The sequence below is a fragment of the Onychomys torridus genome, chromosome 14 (genome assembly GCF_903995425.1).
Source record: "Onychomys torridus chromosome 14, mOncTor1.1, whole genome shotgun sequence".
NCBI classification, from domain to species: Eukaryota; Metazoa; Chordata; class Mammalia; order Rodentia; family Cricetidae; genus Onychomys; species Onychomys torridus.
In genome coordinates, this window is record NC_050456.1 from 21914575 (window position 1) to 21939528 (window position 24954).

General features: G+C 43.4%; 1 protein-coding gene across 2 annotated transcripts in view; it reads left to right on the forward strand.

Annotated features, from left to right (window-relative positions):
* Nucleotides 1–24954, forward strand: part of Akap6 (A-kinase anchoring protein 6) — a 432518-nt gene that overhangs the window by 212358 nt on the left and 195206 nt on the right. For both annotated transcript variants that reach the window (XM_036205359.1, XM_036205360.1), the window contains exons 6-7: nucleotides 14531–14627; nucleotides 15735–15898. In XM_036205359.1, coding sequence (XP_036061252.1) covers nucleotides 14531–14627; nucleotides 15735–15898 — 261 coding nt within the window. The remainder of the gene's footprint in view (nucleotides 1–14530; nucleotides 14628–15734; nucleotides 15899–24954) is intronic.

Consider the following 24954-nt stretch of genomic DNA (forward strand, 5'->3'; position numbering starts at 1 on the left):
TTGAAGTGTTTGGCCTGAGACAGATTGCATATTTTAGAGCATGAAAGTTGAGGAGCTTTGACAATCTGAAAGATATACACACTCCACCAAAACCATGATGGTGAGCACATACATCACCCCACACTTCCTCATGACATTTTGTAATTCCTTCGTCCAGCCCTCCTCCTCAGCCTCCTCTGCATTCCCAAGCAGGTGCTGATCTCCTTTATGTCACTATGGAATTAGTACTTTCTCGAATGTCACATGAATGAGACCAACCAGCGGGTACTCTGCGGGGGCACGGTCCCAGGCTCTGATTCAGCCTATCTCTTGTTAGAGACAGCGTCATTTACGTCTGTCAACTGTTCTGTTTTGTTGGTAATAATATTCCACATGTGCATGGACCACACTGGGCTCAGTAAGTCACTGATGAGCGTCTGAGCTGTTTCCACAGTTTTCCATAGTATGTCTATGTGGGTAGAAGCACAAACATTGTGAATAGCAGTCACACGCCGGGGCAGGGCTCTGGCAGTGTGTGCTTAGTAACCAGCCACTGCAAGTGCGTGGATGGGTTTCCTCTAAGGAAATGTTCAGTGTCTTCAGAGCACAGTGTGCAGGAGCAAGGCAGCAGAGAGGCCACGCTGGCTAGAGCCACTGTATCCCATGCGCCTCTGGAATGACAACTCTCATCCCCAGAGTCCTTGTCATGCAAGCCTACCGCCAAATGAGGACCATATCATAGGCATCAGTACCAGGAAAACAAACAAAGTTTATGTGAACGGGCAGTTTTTAAAAATTTATTGATTTTACATCGGGACCATAGTTCCCCCTCCCTCCTCTCCTCCTATTTCTACCCCTTCCCTCTCCCTCAACCTGTTCAGAAAGGGGCAGGCCTCCCATGGGCATCAACAAAACACGGCATATCAAGTTGCAGTAAGAGTAATTACTTCTTGTATTAAGGCTGAGGCAGGTGACCCACTTTGAGGAATAGGGTCTGTCTGGGAGTTTTTCCATTTGTTGTTAGATCTATCTTACTCTGTAGCCCAGGATGTCAGGGAACTCACTGTGTAGCTCAGGCTGGCCACCAACTTGCGACCTCCTGCCTCTGTCTCCTGAGGACTGGAAGAGCAGATGGCTTGTCTTAAGAAGCAATATTCTTAATTCAATTTGATGTATGGGAGCAGTGTAACAAAATGATGACCATGGATCCAGTATTCAAGTTCACACATATCAGGCACCCAGGAGTGTCCGGTGGTTCCTTAGGTGCTAGTGTATGGTGAATGAAGTTGGCTTCTCTTGGGGGCTTTCAATTGAACAGAGGCAACCATAGGTTATATGATATAGCCCTGGCCAGTAGATTTTGATAGGATAAATGAAGGAGTTCAGTGAAAAGATTTATTGTTTTCCTAGACATAATTGGATGCAGCCCTCAAAGGGCACCTATCATTCTGCTGGCTAAAATGAGAGCAGAGAGCATAGGCCAGGATTTCATAGCGAGGGTGAGGGAGGGAAGGCTAGCCCAGCCGGTGTGGCTGAGGCCCAGCTTGAGTCTTGCAGGTGGGTGCTGGGCCGGAAGGAGACTAAATGGCATTTTAAATTGCCAAACTCTTCTCTGGGGGCACTGAAGGTTTACCTGTGTTTCAGAACAGGAGAGAGAGAGGAATCAGTCACAAACCCCATGGGGGTATGGCCCGTCTGGCTCCGATGAGCTGAGTGAGGTCAACTGAGTGACTGTAATGGAAAATGGGCTTGAGTGTAGAATTTGATGTTCTAGCCCAGACTAACGGCTATCATATTTAAAAAAAAATGTGCTTTTTGACCGGCTGTGTGTAAACAAGACAGAGACTTCATAGAGTGACTGACAGTGGACTGGTTCAATCTACGGAGAGTGCCTCACGCATGTTCTCCCAGATACCAGCTCTTCTCTCCTGCCTTCTATCATTTCAGAGTTAGTCCTAGTATTTGAAAACAGCTACACACGGGCTTTGCTTTGTCCCCATTCTGTGTTAGCAACAGGTCAAAGCAGCAGCTACAGTGCAACCTTATCCCTGTGTGCGGCTTTACAGTGTTTCCTTGATGAGCATGCTTGGTTTATTTTATCCAATCCTTTATGCCAGGCATTTAGGTTATGTGCAGTCTCTTTCTATCTCAAACGATGCTTCTGTGCAAGTGCTTGGAAATTAATCATCTTGTTTTGTATGAGTATGTCCTTACGTGGGTAATTTCTGGCTAAAAGGCTATGCACAGTCAAATCTTTCATCTGCTACTAAAGTGCGTTTGGTGGCGATGATGCCATTCGTGTTCAGGACCTGAGCACACCCACTGCAGTCCTGCTGTTGAAGCTTGTTGGCACACTGCTTAGCTTTGTCCCTGTGGTTGTTAGCAGGGGATGCCCATGATACTTCTGGCATTTTAGGTGGCGTTGACTTCCTCTTCATGTTTGGGGGAGTCAATTGCATTTACCATTTGCTCATTATCATAGCCCGTTCTTCTGCTGGGTCACTGTTATTTAACTTCTTGATTTATGTGAGCTCTTTACATATTAAAGGAGTCAATCCCTTGTCTGTGTTGTGAATGGAAACTATTTTTAAAGGAAACCATTAAGAAGTCTCTTCCAAAGGGACAGAGACATTTCAACAGTCAATGCCTTTGCTTAGGCAGACCTGGGAAGCCAGGGCTGGGTCCTTACTCCTGACAGAATCACACCGGGTTCCTGTTTCAGGAAGAGCAGCATGTGGGCTCTCTATCTTAGATAAGAAGGAAGGAGTTTGAGATCAGAGCGTTTGCAGGCGAGTTCAGAGACGAAGAACATTTAAGCCGTGAGAAGAGTCGGGGAGGTGAAGCAAGGTAGAAAAGGAGAACAGGCATAGATTGAAGGGGCGGATCCGAGGCCCATGCCAACAGCTGCTTTTGAGGCTCACTCAGAAATTTCAGCCAACCTCTATTTGTCTGTCCTGATCTAGTCTATGGCGCTCTACCCTTCACTCAACATAGTGTAGGCAAGACTTGGGTGCAGTGAGGGCACAATAAGATGCTGAGTGTGGGCATGGTGTGACCTGGGCCTTTAGGCAGTGCTAGGTGTGTGTGAACTGAGGCAATGTGACACCATCAGCTCACAGAGTACAGTGTGGAGTCGGCTGAGGAAAGATGGCACAGCCTTTGTCTATCCCTCAATGTCTATTTAAAGAGGAACATTAAACTCAGTGGAAAAGTCAAACAATATGAAGCAGCGTAAAATGGAAAGAAAAATCTCCACCCTCCCGACTAACCAGGGCAAGCAGTCTGTTCTGTGTGCATTGGAGCCTTTTACTGTAAAATATATACCTTTTCAAGTTCATGATGTGCATTCAATAACTCATTTCCTCAGACATGTTTCCATCAGTATATGGAAATCTGGGGTGCATTTTCACAGCTCCTTAAGATTTGGTCATGTGTAGGAGGTGCCTCAGTTTATTTGAATTAAATCTTGTCATGATGGCCTTTAACTTGCCTCCCTCTTTCTGCTTGCTCTTTCAAATGATGCTCTGGGAATATTCAGGCTAACGCTGGCAGAGAATCTCCTTGTCCTTTCCCAGTTGGCTCGCAGCAGCAACTCAGGGGACCCCATGTAATCAAAAACCTCTCATACTGTAGGAACAACTTTCTCTGAAAGTAATAAAAACAGAGGCAGATCCATGTTTGTGTGTGGGATCGCCTTTCAGATGGACTTTCAAAGGACACATCCTGACCTCTTTTGTTCCTTTTCATATTAGCACCTGCAATTTGAGCTGGCAGCCACAAGGTGGCAGAGGAGCACCAAAGTCCATTTGTTCTTAGTGAGTCCTTACTCCACTCTCCATAAACACAAAATGGATTTAACTAGCCATGTGTCTGGTTAAAAGAATGATCAGCAAAACTATGCACACATTTGCCATCGCTACCTAGATCTTTATACTTTATTTCTGATCACATGGATTTTATTTCTTTCACAACAGAAACCAGCGTACCACTTAATAGTTTTCTCTGAATACGGCTGTCTTTTGTGTGCCCTCCTGCGTCTATCTCTGCTTCATTTTTTTTTTTTTATTGCTTGAAGTTAAGAGATCACAGAGCTTGTTTTCTCCTGATGCCCACTTCTCCTGCCTCCCTTTCTCCGCTGCGATGATGGCCTGAGCAAGGTGAGCTTCACAGAGACCAGTAGCTGCCCTAGGGCTGTGCCGCTCAGCTAATGGGACTCAGTCAGCCAAACTTCAAAAGCCAGAGCGGTGCCTTCAGCCCAGCTGCCTACCACCCCCTTCAGCCTCAGGAGCAAGGCTGTGGCCTTACAGGAGCTTTGAAGTTCCATTTGCTTGTCCCCCTTGAACTCCCACCAGTTTAGGATGCAGCTGAGTGTTTAGTGGGAAACGACACCATTTCTCCTCTTTGGCGTCATTTGAAATACTCAATTTCCAGCCTCCGGTCCTTTGCTTTGGCGGGTGGGGATACTGGTCTGCCAGGAATTTATAGCATGTGGGCAGTTTGTTATTGCTTGTTGGGGACGGGGTTAAGTACAGTGGGAGGCTCACTCTGGACATGTGACTGTCAAACTGCATTCCTGTGCTCATTTGCTTCATTCTCTGTGTCTAGGAGACTCATGTGTGCTGACTTCTCAGTTCAAAGGGAAGTTTAAGGCACATGAGAACTGGACTTTCTTCCTGCTTGGTTTAAAGACTCTTGGGTCTTAATACTCAACAATCCTCACTATTCTGAATATTGTTAGTTTACTAATTTATAAATTATTTTTTCTTAGGCATAATGATTGCTTTTAACTAGATTGCTAGAGAAGCGCTGTTTTAGCAAGCACTGGATATCCATGGCTACAGTAAACCGGACAGTGAAGAAAAGTTTACAGACAGGCCCATGCACAGGACAGAGGACGTTGATTATGAACAAGGGATTCACAAGAGTTGGGGTACATACCTGGGTCTTTCCCTATGAACCTCAGATACAGGTTGCAATGTCTACATCTTATTACATGGGATTTTGGAATCTTGAAGCAATTTATCTGTTATAAATAATAAATAATAAAAACTTCAGAACTTTATATTAGTCAGAAAAAAAAACCCCAAACCTGTCATATGACTTGTGAGGTAGACTGTTGTAGGGAGTTCATTTTTGGGGACTTGTGCATATCTTCCTCGAATACTTAACATATGACAGGCTGGCTCACATATTCTTGAAGAGGCTGCAATTCTCCCCACCCCTCAGCCCCTCAACTGTCCCCTTTTGGCTGTCACTACCTGAGGGACACCTGGTGTTTCTTTGTTGTCTCTTGAGGACATGAATGAACTTTGGTAAAAGCAACATTGGAGCCCTTGTGGGCATAAGTCCCAACCAATGTAACAAATTTTCAAGCTGTGCTCACCTCTGTCTTCAAGGTGAACAGTCCCCTACCACTCTGAGCCAAGACTCAGTCATTCTGAGTGTGACTGGTAAATTCATGACAAGAACAAGCCCTGGAAAAAGGGGACCCCAGAAGACTGCCCTCTATTTGGAGGGGTGTGAGTCCTCTCTTTTGGCAAGAAAAAGCAATTAAAAAATACCACAGAAATAAAAATGATAATTCAATTATTAGAAGGGTTAAAAAATTCTGCAGCTTAATATTACTGTTTGAAAATATGAACACTGAATGACTAGACAGGATGTTAATGACTTGACATTACAAAATTTATTAAATTTATTTTTAAAGTGGTTTGGTTCCCCCTTTCAAATGCATGAAGCGTGTGGGAGTTGGAATAGATCTGCCCCAGGCTGCCAAAACAAATTTTTAATGGAACTGGAGTCCTTCAGGGATTGTCCTAAATCCACATAATATTCTTAAGTCCTGGTGTTTGCACTGGGACCTGTGTATTAGCAGATGTACGTGTGAATAATATACGTATATCCATCCATCACCCTGCTGACTCTACATCCTCAAGGGCTGCCATACATCAATTATTCCACCTCAGGGGGTAGAGAGATATTTGGGCTAGCATTGACCTCCTTTTCAATCAGGGCCTCCAAACAGTATGTTCTGGAAGTCAAACAGTCCCTTCAGACAGAACCTCTGTTTGAGAATGCGTTTGGCCTGATGTCACCATGCTGAGAAGTCAATGTGATTACCTGTGTCAGGTGTGGAGGCAGCAGCCAGAGAAGCAAATGAAAATGCCGTCATTCAGAGTCACCGTCAGCACCCGGGATCTGTCCCATCTATCTACATCTTGCATAAGTTATTAGCCAGTCTATCAGGAAAGACTGTCGACCTCGGTGAGCTGCATCTACTTTCAACACAAAAGCAACTCTTGGAAATAAATTATAAGTTGCTTGAGGAGCTAGATCCCCTTTCAGAGGTTTGGAGCCATTTTTAGGAAGTGAGGTCTTGGGACCAAAGCCTTCTGAGGAGGAATGGAGATTTTTATCTTTTTTCCTGTCAGTTTTAAAGGAAAACAAACACTATTTTTAAACACATGGTTTTGATTAAAAAAAAACAAACAAAACAAAACCAGAAAACAAACTTGGAAGTTATTTATTTTCTTCAGTGCACAAATTTCTTAAGCTTCTGATATCATAGCTGAAGGTGTGTTACAGATTGCTGTGACCGATAAATCTATGACAAAGGTAGCCACTTGGTTTTGCTGGGAAAATGCACACGATTGTGGTAGGGGCTGACCATTTATTTAATTGTGTGGTAAGTACCATATGATGAGAGGGTGAAGTTAAATTGATGATTCAGGCTACCCCAGCCAGGGTACAGTTTACATGGCAATTATGCTGGGTCATCTAAGTGTAATTGGCAAGTAATTTTGTAAGCGAAGGAACATGACAGCTCATTTACATGGTGTTCACTGAGTAAAATTTGGGGACATTTATCAACCACTCTAGAGTACAGAGTGATTGCATTGATGTCCCCGGATGCTGCAGGCCTTCGTATGCCTGTCTGTGGAATGAGTCTCGAGGCTCACACTCCCTTCAACAGTGGTTAGTTGTGTGTGGCGTGCTAGCCAAGCACTTTGATCTAAACTGAGTCAAATCACAGCGCTTTTCTCAAGGAGCTCCCGGGTGTACACAGACACACCAATAATTTTAACGGAGTGTGGTAAGTGGAGGCTGGAGCTTGCAGAGGTGCTGTGGATGTAACTAAGGGAGGGCCAGCATCTATGGTGGCAGATCAAGGGAGCCTTGCTAGGGAGGGGGACACCGAATGGAATTATGGGGCTTTACTGAAACAGCTCTTGGCCAGGCAGAGGCACAGCGGGAACAAACAGAATCCTAGAGGAGCCAGTAGACAGGACCTGCAGTCAGGTAGGGGCTGAGCCTGACACCTAACCCTGGCTGGCCATTCAAGGACTTAAGAAGAGGTGGGCCTCTCTCTAGATGTTGTACAGGCAGATTGTTTGGTGTAGTAACAATTACTGAGCTATTGTGACATACTAAGCTCTGTTCTTAGTGTACTAAGGGATTTTTAATCTTTATTCTCACCCAGGAAATAGGCACTAACATTCCTTTTACAAAGGAGGAAACTAAATAGACAGAGGTTGCCCAGAATTATACCAAGAGTGATGGAAGAGCTGGCATTTGAACATTCCTGTCCAGTTCTGAAGCCCTTGCTCGCAGCTAGCACTAGCCCACATCATGCTGTTGGCTTCCTTAGCACAGTCCTCTAGAATTCCAGACTAACTCTACTCTATGGCCACCATGTCCCCTGGGCTCTGAGCAATCTGCAAGGAGACTGGTGACTTGCCATTCTGCTTATAGTCACACCTCAAAGGTCAAGATAGCTAGTGCCTGTGTTGTCACTAGCACACAACAGTTGTGGAGCGTTGAGCTCAACCTAACAAATGAGATGATGAGCACGTGGAGCGGAGGCAGTGTCGGTGGGAAGAGGGATGGATGGAGACAGAAACTGGCTGGGCTTGGGGATGGAGTGGCCTTGCGGATCTTGTTGGCATATTCTTGCATCACTTGTGATTTCTAACCAGTACACCAGATGACTTGGCAAAAGAATCTGAGCACCAGGGAAGTTCACACTGCTCTCCACAGAGCTCTTAAATTCCTGGGAAGAACTATGTGGGCTCAGGATAAAAGTTAGAAGAGACTTCCCCAGAAGTGGCTAAAAATAGAGGGACAGTCTGGGGACGGAGCGCCCTGGGGTAGATGAGTGGTTGGCTGGCCTTTGGGAGTCTTCTCTCTTTGAAAATTCTTCAGTTTCAAGTAAATAAAACTTCTCCTGTTTCCTTTCCTAAACTGCCTGGATGAAAAAAAGATAACAATCAAACTAGTCAAGGACTGGAAAATATTGAGTCCAAATGTCTTGATTATAGATAAAGGAAGGAAGCCCAGAGGGTCCATGATTCATCCGAGGATACACCCTCCAGGGAGAAGAGGACAGGGTCATTGGCTTCTCTTCCTTATGTCTCATATAGTAACATTTTGTTTTTGGTGTCCTTGTGGGCAAGCCACTGGTAGATAATAACACAAAACCAACAGAGACTTGGTATTTGTCTCTGGGGAAATTAGAGTATTAACAATAAGGGGTCCCTGTCACATTGGCTACCTGGGACATTTAGGATACTGAGAAGTGAATTTAAAAATCCCTAAGAGGAGTTAGAGAGATGGCTCAGTGGGTAAGAGCATTTCATCAGCAAGCGTGAGGACCTGAGTTCAAATACTCAGGAGCCACATAAAAAGTCAGGCCTGGCTGCACATGCCAGGAGCCCCAGCAATGGAGAACAGATCCCAAAAGCTCAGCTGGCAGGCAGCCTAGCTCGGAGGATGAGCTGGAGGAAGTGAGAGACCCTGTCTCAAGGTAATTAAGAACAACAGAGTAAGACATCTCACATGCTGCCCTCCACAGAATGTGCACAGGGCCTGTGTAATGAATACTCACATGTATACAACATATAGCTATACCACACATACACAACATACAACGCACACGAACCACATACACACATTCACACACACACACACACACACACACACACACACACACACACACACACACTAAAATCCACACGGATTTCTTAATCCCTATTCATTGCCATACAGTTCTAATACTTTGCATCCACTGTTTCTAATACTCCTTACTCTAGTACTGTTTTAACTCAGTATTTCAAAAAACACCTAAAACATAACCTGCTTCATGAGCTCTGACCATGGTAACCCCTGACCCCACTGTCCTCAGATGATATTAACATTCTTTAGGTTTGTTTTCTTGTAGCCATCTTTGTCTTTGTAAAGAGATTATTTACATATTAACATCTATAATCTTATCAATATATAATTTTGAGTCACTTTTTGTTTGTACATTCTATACAGTTGTATGGACTGCCTAGTCATCATTTAAATTGCAGTAGAATATCTTACCAGCTTCCAAGAGGTGCTTAAATATTTACAGAAAGAGCTCATTCTTGACTCACAGGGTGTTTTGAAGGATGTGCTTTATACTGTGAGCACCTATGCATCTAGCTTGTGTGGAAGGCATTGTGGAGCAGTGAGCAGGAGCTGCTGGGCTCCTTGTGGTGATTATAACTTGCTTCCTTGCCAGGGGCCCGCTTGTTGGGCCAGTGCAGAGCAGGTCCTGGGCAGAGAGACAGTAAGTGACTTCAAGCTGTGGCTTTTCTAACTAAACACATATTTTCCCTCTGCCCTTGTGAAAAGGCATGCTCTCATTTTCCGCGGGAGTGAAAATCTTTGTGTGAAGAAATGTCACCTAGTGTCGTACTCATCATCCACACCATCTCTTCAAGTGACAGTGGGAGTTAGAGTTCATCAGTTCAACGTGCCTTTCACATTTGGAGACTCCTGACTAACAACCTCTGGAATTTATCATGAGAACAGCCAGAGAGCTCAATTCTGGCACATGCTGCTCTCACGCACAGAGAAAAACTTGAAAAGGCAGAAGATTTGCTTCAACTTTCTTTCTTCTATCCATTTAGAAGAAAAAGCATACCTTTTTTTAATTAAAAAGAGTATGCTCGCACAGAAACATCTGGCCCATATCTCCACGGCAGCCTCCTGAAATGGCCCGCTTGTCTCTAGTGTGTCTTTCTAAAAATCAAGTCTGCGTGCGGCAGCCAGCAAACCCTTCCTAGCTCATAGATCTGCATCGGCCGCTCCTATCACTGGCAGGTTCTTCACGGCTCCATCATGATTCTTGGGGTCAGGTCCTGTGTAATTACCATTGCTCTCCCCTGCCTGCAGCCTGCCCCAGCCACGTGGAACACTAAGGGCTTCTTGCTTCTGCTTCTCCCAAGGGCATATACAGACCTGTGTGCAAGTCAGTTCATCCCTCATAAGATGTCTGAAGGCCATGCTGAGACTGGATCTAATGGGCTTCCCACAGCCCCTATCCAATAGCACTGGCCTTTTATACTTGTGTAGTATGTTTTAATTTAAACAAACTTGAATCTTATTGGACAAGGCTATTATGGCTTGATTTCGCTTGAGGCAAATAGCTCCACTTTGTATCACACATCAAATCCCACTTAAACACGTAGTCTATGCTAGGTCATGGGAATACACTTGTATGTATCTCCATGACCAAGTAGACCAGACTGTAAGTTGCCTGAAGACTGGCGTTGTGCACTGCTAATTTTTATATATGGTAATTACTGCTCAATAAATATATCTATTCTATAAACTCATGCCTTAGGGGAAAAAAGTAAAATTCACTCAAGAAAGAACATGTAGCCAGCTCTTTTTGACACTTGTGATGCTTTATAACCATCCCAAGACTCATGGTGCTCAGTGACCTGGCAGATACACACAGGACCCGCAGGGTGGCTGAGTGTCTGTTGTCGCTGTATGATGTAAGGAGGATGGAACCGCTTTGGGCATTTAAGCCTTTGAATGCGGTCATTCCCACATCTACAGTCCTAGGATACTCCGCAGAAGCGATCATTTCCATGTTCTGCTGTGATTTATTTCCTTTATTTCATCCCATATGCATGTCTGTGTGGTCTGCTTTGTCAAGTCTGATCATGACTCAGGTGTAGTCATGGGCATAACTGCATTTCCAACACATTCAGATCTATAAAAGCTGATCATGCCAAACATCATGATATAATACCATTACCCATTGGATAATCGTTTTGATAATCCAGTCATTGGATCTTCTTTTTTTAAAAAAAGGTTTTGAAAACTGGCATTTCATATATTTATTTTGTGTACATGTGTGTGGGTGGAGGGGTGTGCATACCACGGTGGGGATCAGAGGACATTTTTGTCCTGCTGGCTCTGTCCTTATTCTAGAGATCAAAGTCAGATTATCTGGTTTGGTGGTAGATACCTTAATCCTCATTAATATTTTCCTTGTCCAGATACTTTATTTATAATTAATAAATTAATTCTTTTTGCGTGTATATGAGTGTGAGTGTGGAAGCCAGAGAACTTGCAGGAGTCACTTTTCTCCTACTGTGTGGAGGCATCCGGCTTGTAGGCAAGTGCCTTCGCCCACAGAGCCATCTCAGCCCTTCACTGAGTTTGTCCTTCGTCCTGCCATTCAGTTACATGAATTAAAGAGTCGGTGTTCCCTTGGATCCGGGCCATGCATGCCTGTGGCATTTCACATAACCAGTGACGTAGGATCATGGGGCACGCCCATGCCAATGTTCTTGCCACAATTTCAGTCTCTCAGAGAACTCTTTGCACTGTCAGGGACTGGTGCAGGTGTGGCAGAGGACTGAAGATACCCTAGGCATCCTGGGGAAAATATGCTAACAGTGTAAAGGATAGAGATGTGTCTAGCTATCAGGTTAAAGACAAGAATAGACTCAGAAAAGAAACAAAACCCTTCTTCAGGGAGAAGTAGGGGCAGCCCAAGAAGGGCTTACTAAAGAATCCTTAACAGCCTGGAATCCTACTGACAATTTTGTTAATGTGCCTGCTGGGCTGCCTTCTCGGGGGCCTGTTGTGAATTCCGTGCCTGATATTATTAATGGTTAATGGGCGCACCTGAAATCAAGCAATAATGTACCATTTGGGTAATAGTTATATTAAATGGTTCTTCTAGACAACATTGAGCTTATCAGATTATCTCGCTCCTAATAACGAATACCTTATCTTTTCTGATTTCCTAATCAAATGTTTCCTCATCATCCCGAAGTGCAGCCATTCAGCTGCATCCACACAGTACTCTCAGCTTCAATGTGATCAAATTGCCAGCCTCCTCATGGTCCCTCCGTTCTCTCTGGCTCTGAGGCTCAGGCCGGTTGTGCCTCTTTGAGAGCTGGTCAGCATCAGCCGTTTGATACAGGTAAATAGTGAGTCCAAGACAGCACGAGGCTGAATTTAGAGTGATGCAGAATTTTTACAACAGGTTTTTCCCTGAAGTTTGGTGCTTCTGAAGTAATCCCATAGATGTCTCTTTTCCCTGCTCCCTTTTCTGAAACCCTTGTACTCCAGTCTGAGTGACATTGCTTCAGTGTGGAGGAGCCCCAGGGCAGGGACAAAAAACAAAGATGTTATGCCCCACCATAAGGTATAAGCATTTAGTAATCCACAGGTTCTTCCTTAATTGGGCTGATCAGAAGTATTAAGGATACTGAAGCCGTGTCTCCACAGATAATAGATTTACTGCTTTTACAGAGGACCCAGGTTCTGACTCACAACCATCTATAATTTCATTTCCAGGGGACCCAGTGCCCTCTTCTGGCTCCACGGGCACTGCATGCACATAGTGCACATACATACACACAGGCAAAACACCCCTACACATCAAATAAATACATCTAAAAGTATTTTTTTTTGAGCTGAGGATCGAACCCAGCGCCTTGCACTTGCTAGGCAAGTGCTCTACCACTGAGCTAAATCCCCGATCCTACATCTAAAAGTATTTTTAAAGTATCTTTAAGAGGACCATCAAGATTCCTGAACACTTCATATTTTATTCAGCTGCCTACCTGTAGCATGAGGAACAAATGTAAGAAATGCCGCGCAGTGCATAGGGAGCCAGATATGGTCATTTTACAGAATGTTCAGCTGGAATGTTACTGTATCTTATGAGAGAGGTTGGCTGACATAATTCACCATTTTGAATTGCTTTAGTTTTGAATCCTTTTCTCTATGCTGCATCTTGTATTTCTCTCATTTTCAGGTTTTCTTTTCATTCTGACTATGTCTGTGGTACTTTAAAAAGACACCTTTCTCCAGGAAGAAAAGACGAGCTCACACTCACCACTGAGCACCCATGACAACCCACCCTATACCCCCGCAAGTTCAGGTGCCCATTAAGGCCAGAATCTATGAATTCTGGTCTCCAAGTCTCCATTGGCATTATGGACTGCACACAGTGTGTGAATTACTGAATGAAGACCCGCTCTCATAATTTATGATTACCCAACTTCAATTCACATTAAATCCAGCGTGGAGTTATCGTAACCTGTATCATGTTGCTTAATATCAAGCATAGTATAATATATTCACGTATTGTCCCATGATGTTTAATGGAAGAAAACACCTTGTATATTTTGGAACCTTATTATGAAAAGCCAAAATTTAGTGTACTTTGTTTCCAATTGACCAAGTTGAGGAATGGGTGCTTGCCTGAAAGACTAATGATTGATTCTCTTGCTGATGGGTACCATAATTTTCCTCCAATGGACTCCTGTGGTTGGAATCTCTTAAAACATTTCAGAGCTGAAAGGTTTTTTTTGAACATCAAAAAAACCAAATATTTGAATTTATTTAAACAGAAGCCCCCTCCCCCCCAGCTAGAGAGCATTACTGATCACACCCAGCAAACTTTGACCATGCCCACACACTAGTGAATCGCTTGTGTGTGACATGGGTACTCGCAATTCTTTAATTGTGTACAATTTGGTAACTAAAGATGGAAACAGAGCAGCAGATCTGTGATCAATTCTACAGTAGAATCGCTTAAGGAGCAGAAAGATAGGAGAGAACCATTGTAGAGAGTGGCAGAGGAGGTGTCCTGGAAGCAGTGACTGAGTTGGTTAGGAACTGTGAGGGAAGTCAATGACTGTCATGAGGGAAAATGCTCATGGTGTACTTGGTGTGTTTATTCATAAGACAACATCACATCTTAAAAAAATAAGCTTTTAAAGACAAAACCCCAGAAAGCATGAAACTCCCCAGTATAGCCCCTAACTGCACCTCTCCCTTCTGTGGTTCATGAAGAGTCGAGGCACAGGGATGAATCAAACCATGTGGATGCATATATGTGTATATAACGCTACTGTGTTTTTCTGCTGACAACTTCTATGGTTTCATAACTACTTAAGAAAACTCACATGTGCAGGTGGGAATTCATTGCATTTTACTGACCACTGCTACTCTCGATATAACCTATGGGATGTGACTTTTCATAAAATACTAATGAATTTCTAAGTGTGTTGAGCTGCTTCCAAACAGATGCACTATGCTAATCTAATGGAAACATTTAGAGCCTGGACCCCAAATATCAATAGCTTTTAGTATTGCAAATTAGTCTGTCTGTCGGGTAAATTGGGCTGTGTGGTTCTTGATAAAAAAGTAGCGAGTGATTCTGCACTCATGCCTCGCTGGAGCCTGATGAACGTGTGCTTCTTTGCAGAGTTTTAAGTTGAATGTGGACAGTCACTGTGCTCTCAAGGAAGCCGTGGAGGAAGAAGGACATCAACTCCTGGAGCTCATTGCGTCTCACAAAGCAGGTAAATCCTCCTGAAATATTGCGGGTCTTTATGTCTCCAGACTATTAAGAATGAAGAAGCATTGCTGTAAATTACTGCGTATATTCACTTCCTTATGTATTATTAATATTTACATTATCAGATTGACCTTCAAGATTTATAAATGTTTCATATACTGCATACAATGCTGTGATACTTATAAGATGAAATACTGCCTCCAACGGTCTGTTCATTTTATTTGGGGCTTGCCATTCGCCTGAGTTCCAATTGAAATCACATTCCTGAAAACTTCACATTGACATGCTTTTTGATGTAGGAGCTCTGGAAATAACATTAAGATAATGAACGAGAGCTGTTCTTATAGACACAATGCATATGCACCAGGGTGTACATAGATATCATTATGGATATAAGGCAGGCTGTCCATAGACATCTGATTATTGCTGTGCCAGTTCACACATGTGGACATTTGACATATTCTCTGTAGGTCTTTGCATTAGCAGAGGCTTAGGTCTTCAACCAGTTCTTAGACCAACAATGATGCATTTATGAGGAATATATTATAAATAAAAAACAGTTTTGTTGTATGGTCCTACTTATCCAGATAGTTGAAGACCATAAGACAGGGTGGATTAAAGCTTGTCTGTGGTTTTCTTGTTTGTTTTGTTTTTATTCGTACTATGTAAACAGGAAATGAACAGCATTGAGCAGATGTGTTAATGTCAAAGACTGCTACCTTGATTCTGGTCCATTTACTGTATTTCCCATTGAATTACCTGTATCTGTTTCCAGATATCTTTTTGACCATTATAAAATCTCCACACAGTTCATCGCAGGGCCTTGTGCTGGAGGTGTGAAGCTATAGTCAATGACATCTATACATCACAATCTGTCCCCACACACTGTTTTCACCATACCAGAGTCGGCATCAGTTTCTGCACGGGCCTGTCCTGTTTTTGTGTTGCTAATGTCTTAGAACTGCCAGTTCTGAGAGACAAATGGCAGGTAGTGGTAAGGGCGTTGGAAAGCATGGATGTGGTTTGGAATACCCACCCAGCTTTCTGGGTAGCAGTCAGTCACAGGTAAAGATGCAGCTGGGCCTACAGTTTGTGCTTTCCTTTGGGGAAGGACTGAAGGACATGCTGAAGATGATTGCCAGTCAATGGAAGGAGCTGCAGAGGCAAATCAAACGGCAACACAGCTGGATTCTCAGAGCTCTGGACACCATCAAAGCAGAGATACTGGCTACTGATGTGTCTGTGGAGGACGAGGAGGGGACTGGAAGCCCCAAGGTAAGTGGCTTGAAGTTTGCCTTAGTTCCTCTTATTCCTGTCTTCTTTTGAACTAGGCACCACTGAAGTTTTCTTTCCACCCCTAAGGCTCTTCGTTTCTAGTGAATAAACTTTGTAACTCCTTCCCCTCTCTCTCCTTCCATATATATATAGCTTGGCTGAAAACAAAACAAAAGGCAAGAACTTTCAAGTTCTCTAGGAAGAGGTCTTTTTGTGCAAAGTAGCAGAGCCGAAGGGGGACAGGATTCTAGGGGTGGGAGGGAGGGGGAGGCATAAAACATTTAGTAAACAAAACATAAAGCATCTTTAACATGAATAATCAGAATGGTTTTAAATTGTTTTGTTGCAACTATAAATCACTATAATCAGTGCAATCACTCAGCTCTGACATCCATTAGCCGCTTGGTTACAGCAAATTAACAAAGAAGAGAGAAAGTGATTCATTATCTCATTCCTGTTAATGACTATCAGATGCATTGCCTAATTAGGGGATGGTCATTGTAGTGCGAAGAAGGTCATATGCTTTGCTACAAATCTTTTTGCTCTGAGTGTAAGTTTTCCATAATGGTGCATGCCCCGAATACAGCAAGTATTTTAAAAACGGGTATTGGCATGTTTTGATTATCCATTTCAGATTTACAAAATAGCCCATGAGACATATGCCACTGAACACCAAATGAAGCGCCTTTTAATACAGACTACTACTATTGTAAAGGTATCCTTTGAACTTAAAATGTTGAAAACAATTTTATTAATTCTAGTTTCTTATAGTTTCTCATTTTGTGGCAGGAAGTCCAGAAATCCATTTTATAGTAGACTTAGGATCCAAGCATACTGTAGCATGGAGGGGAACAGATGGAAATGTTCATAGATTCTATTCCTGGCATGGACACAGAGAGAGAGAAACATCATCAAATCCCATTTCTCCATGGGCAAGCTAGCAACCACTTTGCCCTCTGAGACTCAGATTCCTCAATAGAGGCAGAGCTGAGACCCAGACCAGCCCCACAACAGGGAGACCATGCAGCCAGCCCAGAGCTCAGAGGGCACCCTTTATCTGTTGGAAACAGAAATGAATGGCAAGACCAGTCCCACCGGAAGGTCACATTTCAGGGAAGGAAGTGGCTTGACACAGGAGCACATATTTTAGGAAGTGATGCATTCAGAGGTTCAAAGCTGCGGCTGACACCAAGGACTGGAGTGTAGTCAGCAGACATCTCCAGACAGAGAAAGCAGACCACAGGGGGATGTTGACTGGCCAAGGCTTTCACTGTGGAAGCAGGGCATGAAGGATGAGAAAGGGCATGACTGAAATCTGGGTTGTGTTTTATTTATTTAACAAAAAAAGGGGTTGAGGTGTAGCCTAGAGGTAGAGGACTTGCCAAGGATGCTTGAGGACCTACCTTACATTGCCATCACCACAGAACTGGAAGGAAAGCCCTCTACCTCCTTTGGTCTCCTTATTTAACATCACAACAAACATGAAGGAGTTCTACTTGAATCCCTTTGCACAGAAAAAGAGGCCACTGAGAGGTTAACCAGTTTTTCTTAAGGGCACAGGGCTACTAAGTCTCAGGGCTGGGCTTTGAATCTGCACTTAGAGCTTAGATGCAAGTTCCCTCACCACCTACCCTCTGCTCCCTGCTGGCAGGGCTTGGGCTGCCGGGTGTGGTGTGTATGGTGTGCGCTGAGCTTTAGAGATGCAAGCTTTTGGGGTGCTTTTGAGACTGTGGCACAAAACAACAAGGGGGACAGCAGAGGTTGGGGAGAGGAGGAAGGGCTGCTCTGAGGGAGAGAGGGTCCATAGACCGGGTGATGTGGGTGGAGGCGGGCTGGGGAGGGAGCTGCTGGCCTGTTGTAGGTAAGGGGAGGGTTCTGAATGAGCGGAAAATGATCCTGAGTTTCTGTGTAGAGATGCATTCTCAGCTGTGTGTCAGGCCCGGGGCAAGGGTGGGTGCCTGGAGTGAGTGAGGGTGACCAAGGCACCTCCAGAGACTGTGAGGAGTTCTGCACTGGTGTTACGGGAAAGCTCTTTCACAGGACAGTTCACTCAGCTCATTTTTGTGAGGTGGAGAGAAGCCGCTTACTCAAGCCGAAGAAGGACAAACACATCAGCATTTTTAGAAAGCCTCTGCAGACCACAGGGGTGATGGCCCCATCCCAGAATCCCAGATTCTAACAGGAACCCCTGTTAGAGGCGCGAGATCGCCCTCACCCCACACACCTACATAATCAACATGATTGAGAGGATAACAGTAGTTAAAAGGTTTAAACTAGCACTGTATAAATCAATGGAGCTGCAGCTTATTCTAATGAAATGTTACATGGCCATTAAAAAGCAGTGTTTTAGAAGAGTTTGTAAACACTAGATGATATTTATATGTAGCTATAGATTTTTAAATAACTTTGGAATTTCCAAATCTCTACCCCGAGCAAAAACTATTATAAGGAGGAAAAAAAAAGGGGGGGGGGGAGAAAATGCAAAGTTTAAGAGTTAAACATTATTTAAAAGGCAAAATAAGTGACATTGTGCTGTGGGGATGTGGGACCTGAATTTATCCATGAGAAGGGAGAATAAATAAATCTGATCCTTAATGATCTGTGTTCCTGATTTCTAGAAAAACAGCAAAATTTGCTTTTTGAATCATTCCGGAAAGGACAATGTCTCAGTTTCATCAGCTTACAGTGAATAAAAGGCTACTTTCCCATGGTATTGCATTTCCTTCCTGGAGTACTTCCATGTTCTCACACAAGCAAACATCACCTCTGAAAACAATGACAAGAAGAGACTGTGTGTGGTAACAGGGAACCTGGGAGCCGCAGAGCTGGACAAAACCCCAGGCCTTCGGCTGGCTTCCCCAGTAATGGGGCCAACACGATGCTCAAAGGATAGAGGCATTCACCATCTGGCCTCTTGCCTGGGTTCAATCCCTAGAAGAAAAAAGCTGACAAATTGTTCTCTGCCCTCCATGTATGGACAGTGGCATGAATAAGCCAACCCCGCCTACCCCCTCTCACAGAACATAATGTGGGTTTTTTTGTTTTGTTTTGTTTTTTTTGCTTTTAAAAGGGGTAATGATAATTCCTGCTTCAAAAATCTGTGACATGGATTGTTTTGAAGAGTTCCCAGAATGAGTGGGTGTTTTGTGGAATACCCACAATCCTAGTACTCAAGAGGCAGGGGCATCAGGATCCCTGAAGATTGAGGCCAGCCTGTCCAAAAAGAGAGTTTCAAGCCAACAGATGACATAAAAACAATGCATAGACCAGAGCTTTGCACAGAATAACTTCTAAATAAGGCAAAATGTAATGGAGAAGCCTTCATATTCTAACGACACAATGGACACATGATTATAATGGATTTGATAAAGTCTAGTAGAAACTGGCATAAGATGCTATAAGTATATGAAGAGAGGCCTCAAGGGAAGATCTGGAAGGGGTTGATTCTTTAAAACAGGGCAGAATAGCATTTGCCAATGTGAAAATAATGGGCAGGGGTGGGCTAGCATGTTTAAAGAATCAGTGTGAGAAGATTGGTATGTCTGGAACCCAGGACCGCTGCCATAGATGATTATACTTGCCTGTCATGGTCTGCACTGAAGCTCCCGATATGACAAAAGTGAGCTTTACCAATTAGTGATTTGAACAATAATTGACAGGATCCAAGTCATAAGGACACACATACATATAGCTTAAGAGTCTTGTCATGTAGTGTCAAGTAGTGCAAGCTGAAGTCGGCTGCATTGGAGTTCCTCCAGACTGAGAGCGAGTCGCTGCTCTCTGTCCTTCACAGGAGGCTTCTTCCTATGATGTGACCTTGCTCAGGTCACTTGCAAGTTGCACCACGAAGTGCATCCCCAAGCGAGGCAGTTATGATCATCTGCTTCATCTTAAACCTAAAAGAGAATCTAAAATTAAAACATAATAAAAATAATTCCAGAACTTACCTTAGGTTCACTTCAGAAGCTACTGGGAGCCTGAGAAGCATAATAGAAAATCTAAGGAATATATCTAGGGGGTATTTTTCTTTTTTGCCTTGTTTGAGAGACTGCAGAAAAGGGCTTGGTCTTAGAAATCTTGTAAAAAGGGAGAATAGGAGCAAATTCAAAGACTCTGGGAAACGTCTCCCCCAGGACTCAGCAGCATACTTTATTTGTTGTATTTCATTTTTTAAAAAAGTGTTTTCCCAGGACTGCAAGATCTTTTATACATGGAAATAGAGAGTGGAATCCATCAGTTATAGAAACACAGCTTTAGCATGCACATCCAAGAATTTAAAATATGCTTGTAATTATGTATTGTAAGAAAGATTGATAAAAGTTTATCACCTTAGACTAGAAGCTTTGTATTTAACTATTTCAGTGATGTGGTTAGGAGGATTTCAAAATATAGTGACTACCCAAGGCCTAACAAATGCTACATTTCTTTTTTTTTTTTTTTTTTTGACCTTTCAAGGTAGAAGCCAGAACTTCCTAAAGAAAAAAAAAATTAATTGACATTGTCTCCTTTAAAATGTTCTTCTATGCCCTCCCTTTTCTCTTCTGAAGCTGGCATCCTTCTGGACTTAGAATCAGGGCCAGGGTCTCCCCAGGTGACTCACCCAACTTTGCATTACTGAAAGTATGCAACAACAGCTTCTTCATCCTTTGAAAGGAAACAGATGAGTCTCTAGAACCCAGAACACCTGCAGATATCTTTGTAAATCCAGAAACCTTGCAGCCATGACAGGGTGACCTGGCTCTGGTCCCAAGCAACATCTTCATTTCCTCAGTGAAAGGATGCAGGTGTCCTGCTAGCTACTGTGGGCTCCAGGGATGCTTATGTCATCCTCTCTCTGAGGGTCTTAGGTTGAAGTCATCCTCCTTTGGAAATGGGTAGTAGACGCTAAAGATCGTCAAGGACATGGGCTCAGCAATAGTTGGAGAGAAAGCTCACAGAGACCTTTAAATATGTTTGCTCAGGCCTGGGAATGACAGTTCAGCTCCTGACTGAGACTGGGGTTTGTGCAGCTTTTGACTTGGGTAGTCAGTGGCTGCCTGACCTGTCTTCAGATGTCATGTGAGGGAGGCCCAGCATTAACACACGCTCTGGCATGTTTACTTACCAGATGCCCATGTTGTAACCCAGTGCTTAGGAAAATGAATTATGGGTAACTCTGCTCAACTAAAGACGTAGAAAGGAGTGATTTGGGGAACACATTGAGAAAACGCTCTCTGTTTTAGATGATGCCTTTGGGGTAATATTGCAACATGATGCTATTATTCTGGAATACAGTTTGATCCTGAATCTTTCAAAGCATCACTGAGACTAAGCATTGTCTCTTTCCAGCTAAGGGATGTGTGTGCTCAGTAAGTTCTTCATAAAGAGCATTAAGGTCATAAGTGGGAATCACATTTATATACTGTCAGTTCCTGTACAGATACACACTCTTCTTAAAAACGACTCAAGAGCTCCCTCCCCTTTTTACCCGAAGCAAAGAAAAACATGGGTACGTAATGTCAAAAGGAACTAGATATGAGATAGTAAGATTAAATTGTACCTAAAATGGGGAGAAAGACAACAGGCAAAGGCCTAGCTGCTTATTTATTGAGTGCTGACAGGAGCCTCTGCCCAGTGCTGAGCTGTACACGAGAGAAGACATGCTTTCCTGCTCAGTGGTCTTATCATTCATGTAAGCCCACAGTGTAATGCCTTGTCTAATGTGCCTTGGGCTATCTCAGATCTCGAATAATAGATCACCTAAGATTCAGATCATCTTAATTAGGATGTTGGCAGACTGAAATGGAACGGTGTTCTTGATGAAAGCAAATGAGACGAGGAAGTACGTTGCCACTTGTACAGCATCCATGCAGAATCCTTCCTGAAGACAGCTCTGCCTCAGCCCTTCCCAGCTCAAGTGTGTCGTCATCATCCTGCTTTGAGAACCTGGGGAGAGCTTTCTTCTACTGTGGAGTTGTCAGGAGCCCCTCTTGTGTTATCGCTAGGGCAACTTTTCTTCCAAATGCTTTTTGAAAGTCGGAAACAAAAGGGACTGACTTCTTCGAACACAAGCATGGTTACTACATTTGGGATGAAACCCAGTTTTAAGAAAGGTTTCTCTAATTTCCTTGTGGCACTTAAATTTGCTTATTATCAGTCTGTGGCTCTGATGAGGTGACTGATGAAAAGGGTTAAGGACATAGACATATCTAATGGTAGGTCAAGGTTCAGCTAGTGGCAATCTTTGTACTGGATTACATACAGGTGTATCAGACCATAGCTTATCCTTGGTCTTCCCACTGTATTTCCATTGCTGGTGGCCTTCACTATAGATGTGTTTGGCTCAGCAAGGATCTGAGTGAAATTCTTCAGTGTTTCTAATCAATACATGGGAACTTCACTGGCATCAGTAGGCATTTGACCCTTCCATATTTGTTTAGTAGTACCCAGAAGTTAAAGATATATGCTGTTGGTCACAAACTTAGAGTCTACAGAAAGCAGTCTTCTGCTATCAGATTCACACTTCACCTTACTGTTCATTATTAAAATAATATATAGCAAGCATACTAGAGAGATTTTCAATGCAGAGTTGAAGTCACCATTTTTGGAAACTCTAGTATACAAAAGGTAGTACACAAAAAGGCAAGATGCAAAATTGCTTCTAAAAGGCTTTTAAATTAATAAGCAGATTCTTGGAAAGTTTGAAATTATGACCTCAGTGTGTCGTTTACACCTTTTCCCCCTGGAATGTGCTGTTTCTGGACTTTACAAAAAACAGCAGCCTTCCAAGTCCCCACCCCTGGAGTCAACACTCTTAATACTTCAGACACTTGGTTAGCTGTTCTCATCCCCAGAATGGAGAGCACATCTATCCAGTGATGTCAGGGGCATTAAGATGCCCCACACTTTACTCTTCTCTTTCAGATATACTTGAAAGATGGCTACTTAGAAAGTTGTGATGCTACCAGAACATTCCCAGTCTTATTTTCCATCATCCCACCATAAACAAAGGGTGATGCTTCTCAAAAAATATTTTAATATATAGATGTGTATTTACATCTCTTTGTCTCTCTATCTCTGTCTGTCTGTCTCTGTCAGAGAGAGAGAGAGAGAGAGAGAGAGAGAGAGAGAGAGAGAGAGAGAGAGAGAGAGAGATTTATAAGGAAACATTGACTGGACTGGAGGCCTTCTAGGCCAAAGCTCAAGGCCCAGTTACCACAGCTTTCAGGCTTTTTTTTTTCTTTTTTTACAGAACTTGGGCAACAGTTTCTCATATTTGTACTTAGTTGGTTGAGGATTGTCTTCTAGACTAAGTAAAGTTGTGGGCCTCACAGGGAGAAAGAGCAGAAGAGGAAAAAACAAACCCAAAGAAAATACTAAGATAAATGGAACAAGAGACAGGAGAAGGATAAAAGAAGGAGCCAGAGAAGTGACCCAAGACACTTGGTAGAGCCTAAATAAAGATCATTGCCAGAGACATCATGTGGAGGCATCCTTCCACAGTGCTGAACTGTGGTAGAGCCTAAACAAAGATCATGGCCTGAGACATCATGTGGAGGCATCCTTCCACAGGCTGAACTGTGGTAGAGTCTAAATAAAGATCATGGCCTGAGACATCAGGTGGAGGTATCCTTTCCACAGTGCTGAACTGTGGTAGAGTCTAAATAAAGATCATGGCCTGAGACATCAGGTGGAGGTATCCTTCCACAGTGCTGAACTGTGGTAGAGCCTAAACAAAGATCATGGCCTGAGACATCATGTGGAGGCATCCTTCCACAGGCTGAATTGTGGTAGAGCCTAAATAAAGATCATGGCCTGAGACATCATGTGGAGGCATCCTTCCACAGGCTGAACTGTGGTAGAGTCTAAATAAAGATCATGGCCTGAGACATCAGGTGGAGGCATCCTTCCACAGGCTGAACTGTGGTAGAGCCTAAATAAAGATCATGGCCTGAGACATCAGGTGGAGGCATCCTTCCACAGGCTACCCAAACAAGTCTGGGTGCGTACGTTCTCCTGTCTCTCTTGAGTGTAGACTCTCCTTCTTCCACTCTTATCATTCTGGAAACCAAAGTCAGAAAACTCCTTCACATCTGGCATCATAGATATCCTTGTATGAACCCCTGCATGTCTGTATAACATGGGTTATTGGTGGGGTTAGCATTTACAGCAGGGTCGCTACACTCTGGGTTCATATTCAGCCCCTTTACTTTTTCCCTGACATAGTTAGGATTCATGCTCATATATGTTTTTCTTCACTTAAAATGTGTTCTCTTCCCTCTTCTCTGCTTTTGCTCATGCCTTCCCCAGTCTATACTTCTCTTATTTATCCTTAAAATAAATGAATATTGAAGGAGCCTTTTAAACTTCATGTACATAATTCTAAGTGAAGCTATGCAGTGTGATAAATACTAAGTTACATGGCCAAAGGGAAATGTGTGGAGGTGTAGGAGTCTGCCCGAGGCCAGCTCTGACCTGCTCCCACCTTTTGAAGGGCTCTTGGGTGGAGGAGAGAGGAATGAACAAATGATAGATAGGAAGATAGAAAGAGATGATAGAAAGATAGTGACACAGGATAGCTTCAGGAGGCCCGGGGCAATACCCAGTTGCCACCTAGTCCTTCATTCAGAAGGGCTTTTTTATAATATGCCAAGGGGAGAAGCAAAAGACCACCCCCTTACAAGGTCAAATCACATCTTACAGCCAAGTTTGGACCCTTCCAAACACCTGGTAACCACACCCATGGCAAAATCATCCCACTATGCAGCCCTGGGTAAAGCCAGTTCAGATTCTGTGTCCTTGAGTAAAATCTCACTAGGACCTTACTCTGTGGGCCGCCACATGGACAGAACATGATTTCAACCTGATTATCTAGGGGAGACATTTACCCCACTAACAGAACACTGGTTTTGTAGTAGTTTCTAATATTCAGCTAAGTTGGAAGTCAGACGATACTGGAGGACAGACATCCTAGGTAGAGAAAATAGAATTACCAAAATATGGAAAGGTGAAAATATAAAGGACATCTAGGGAATGATGCACAAGGAGAGTTTGGCTTTTTTTGAAAATAGAAAGCC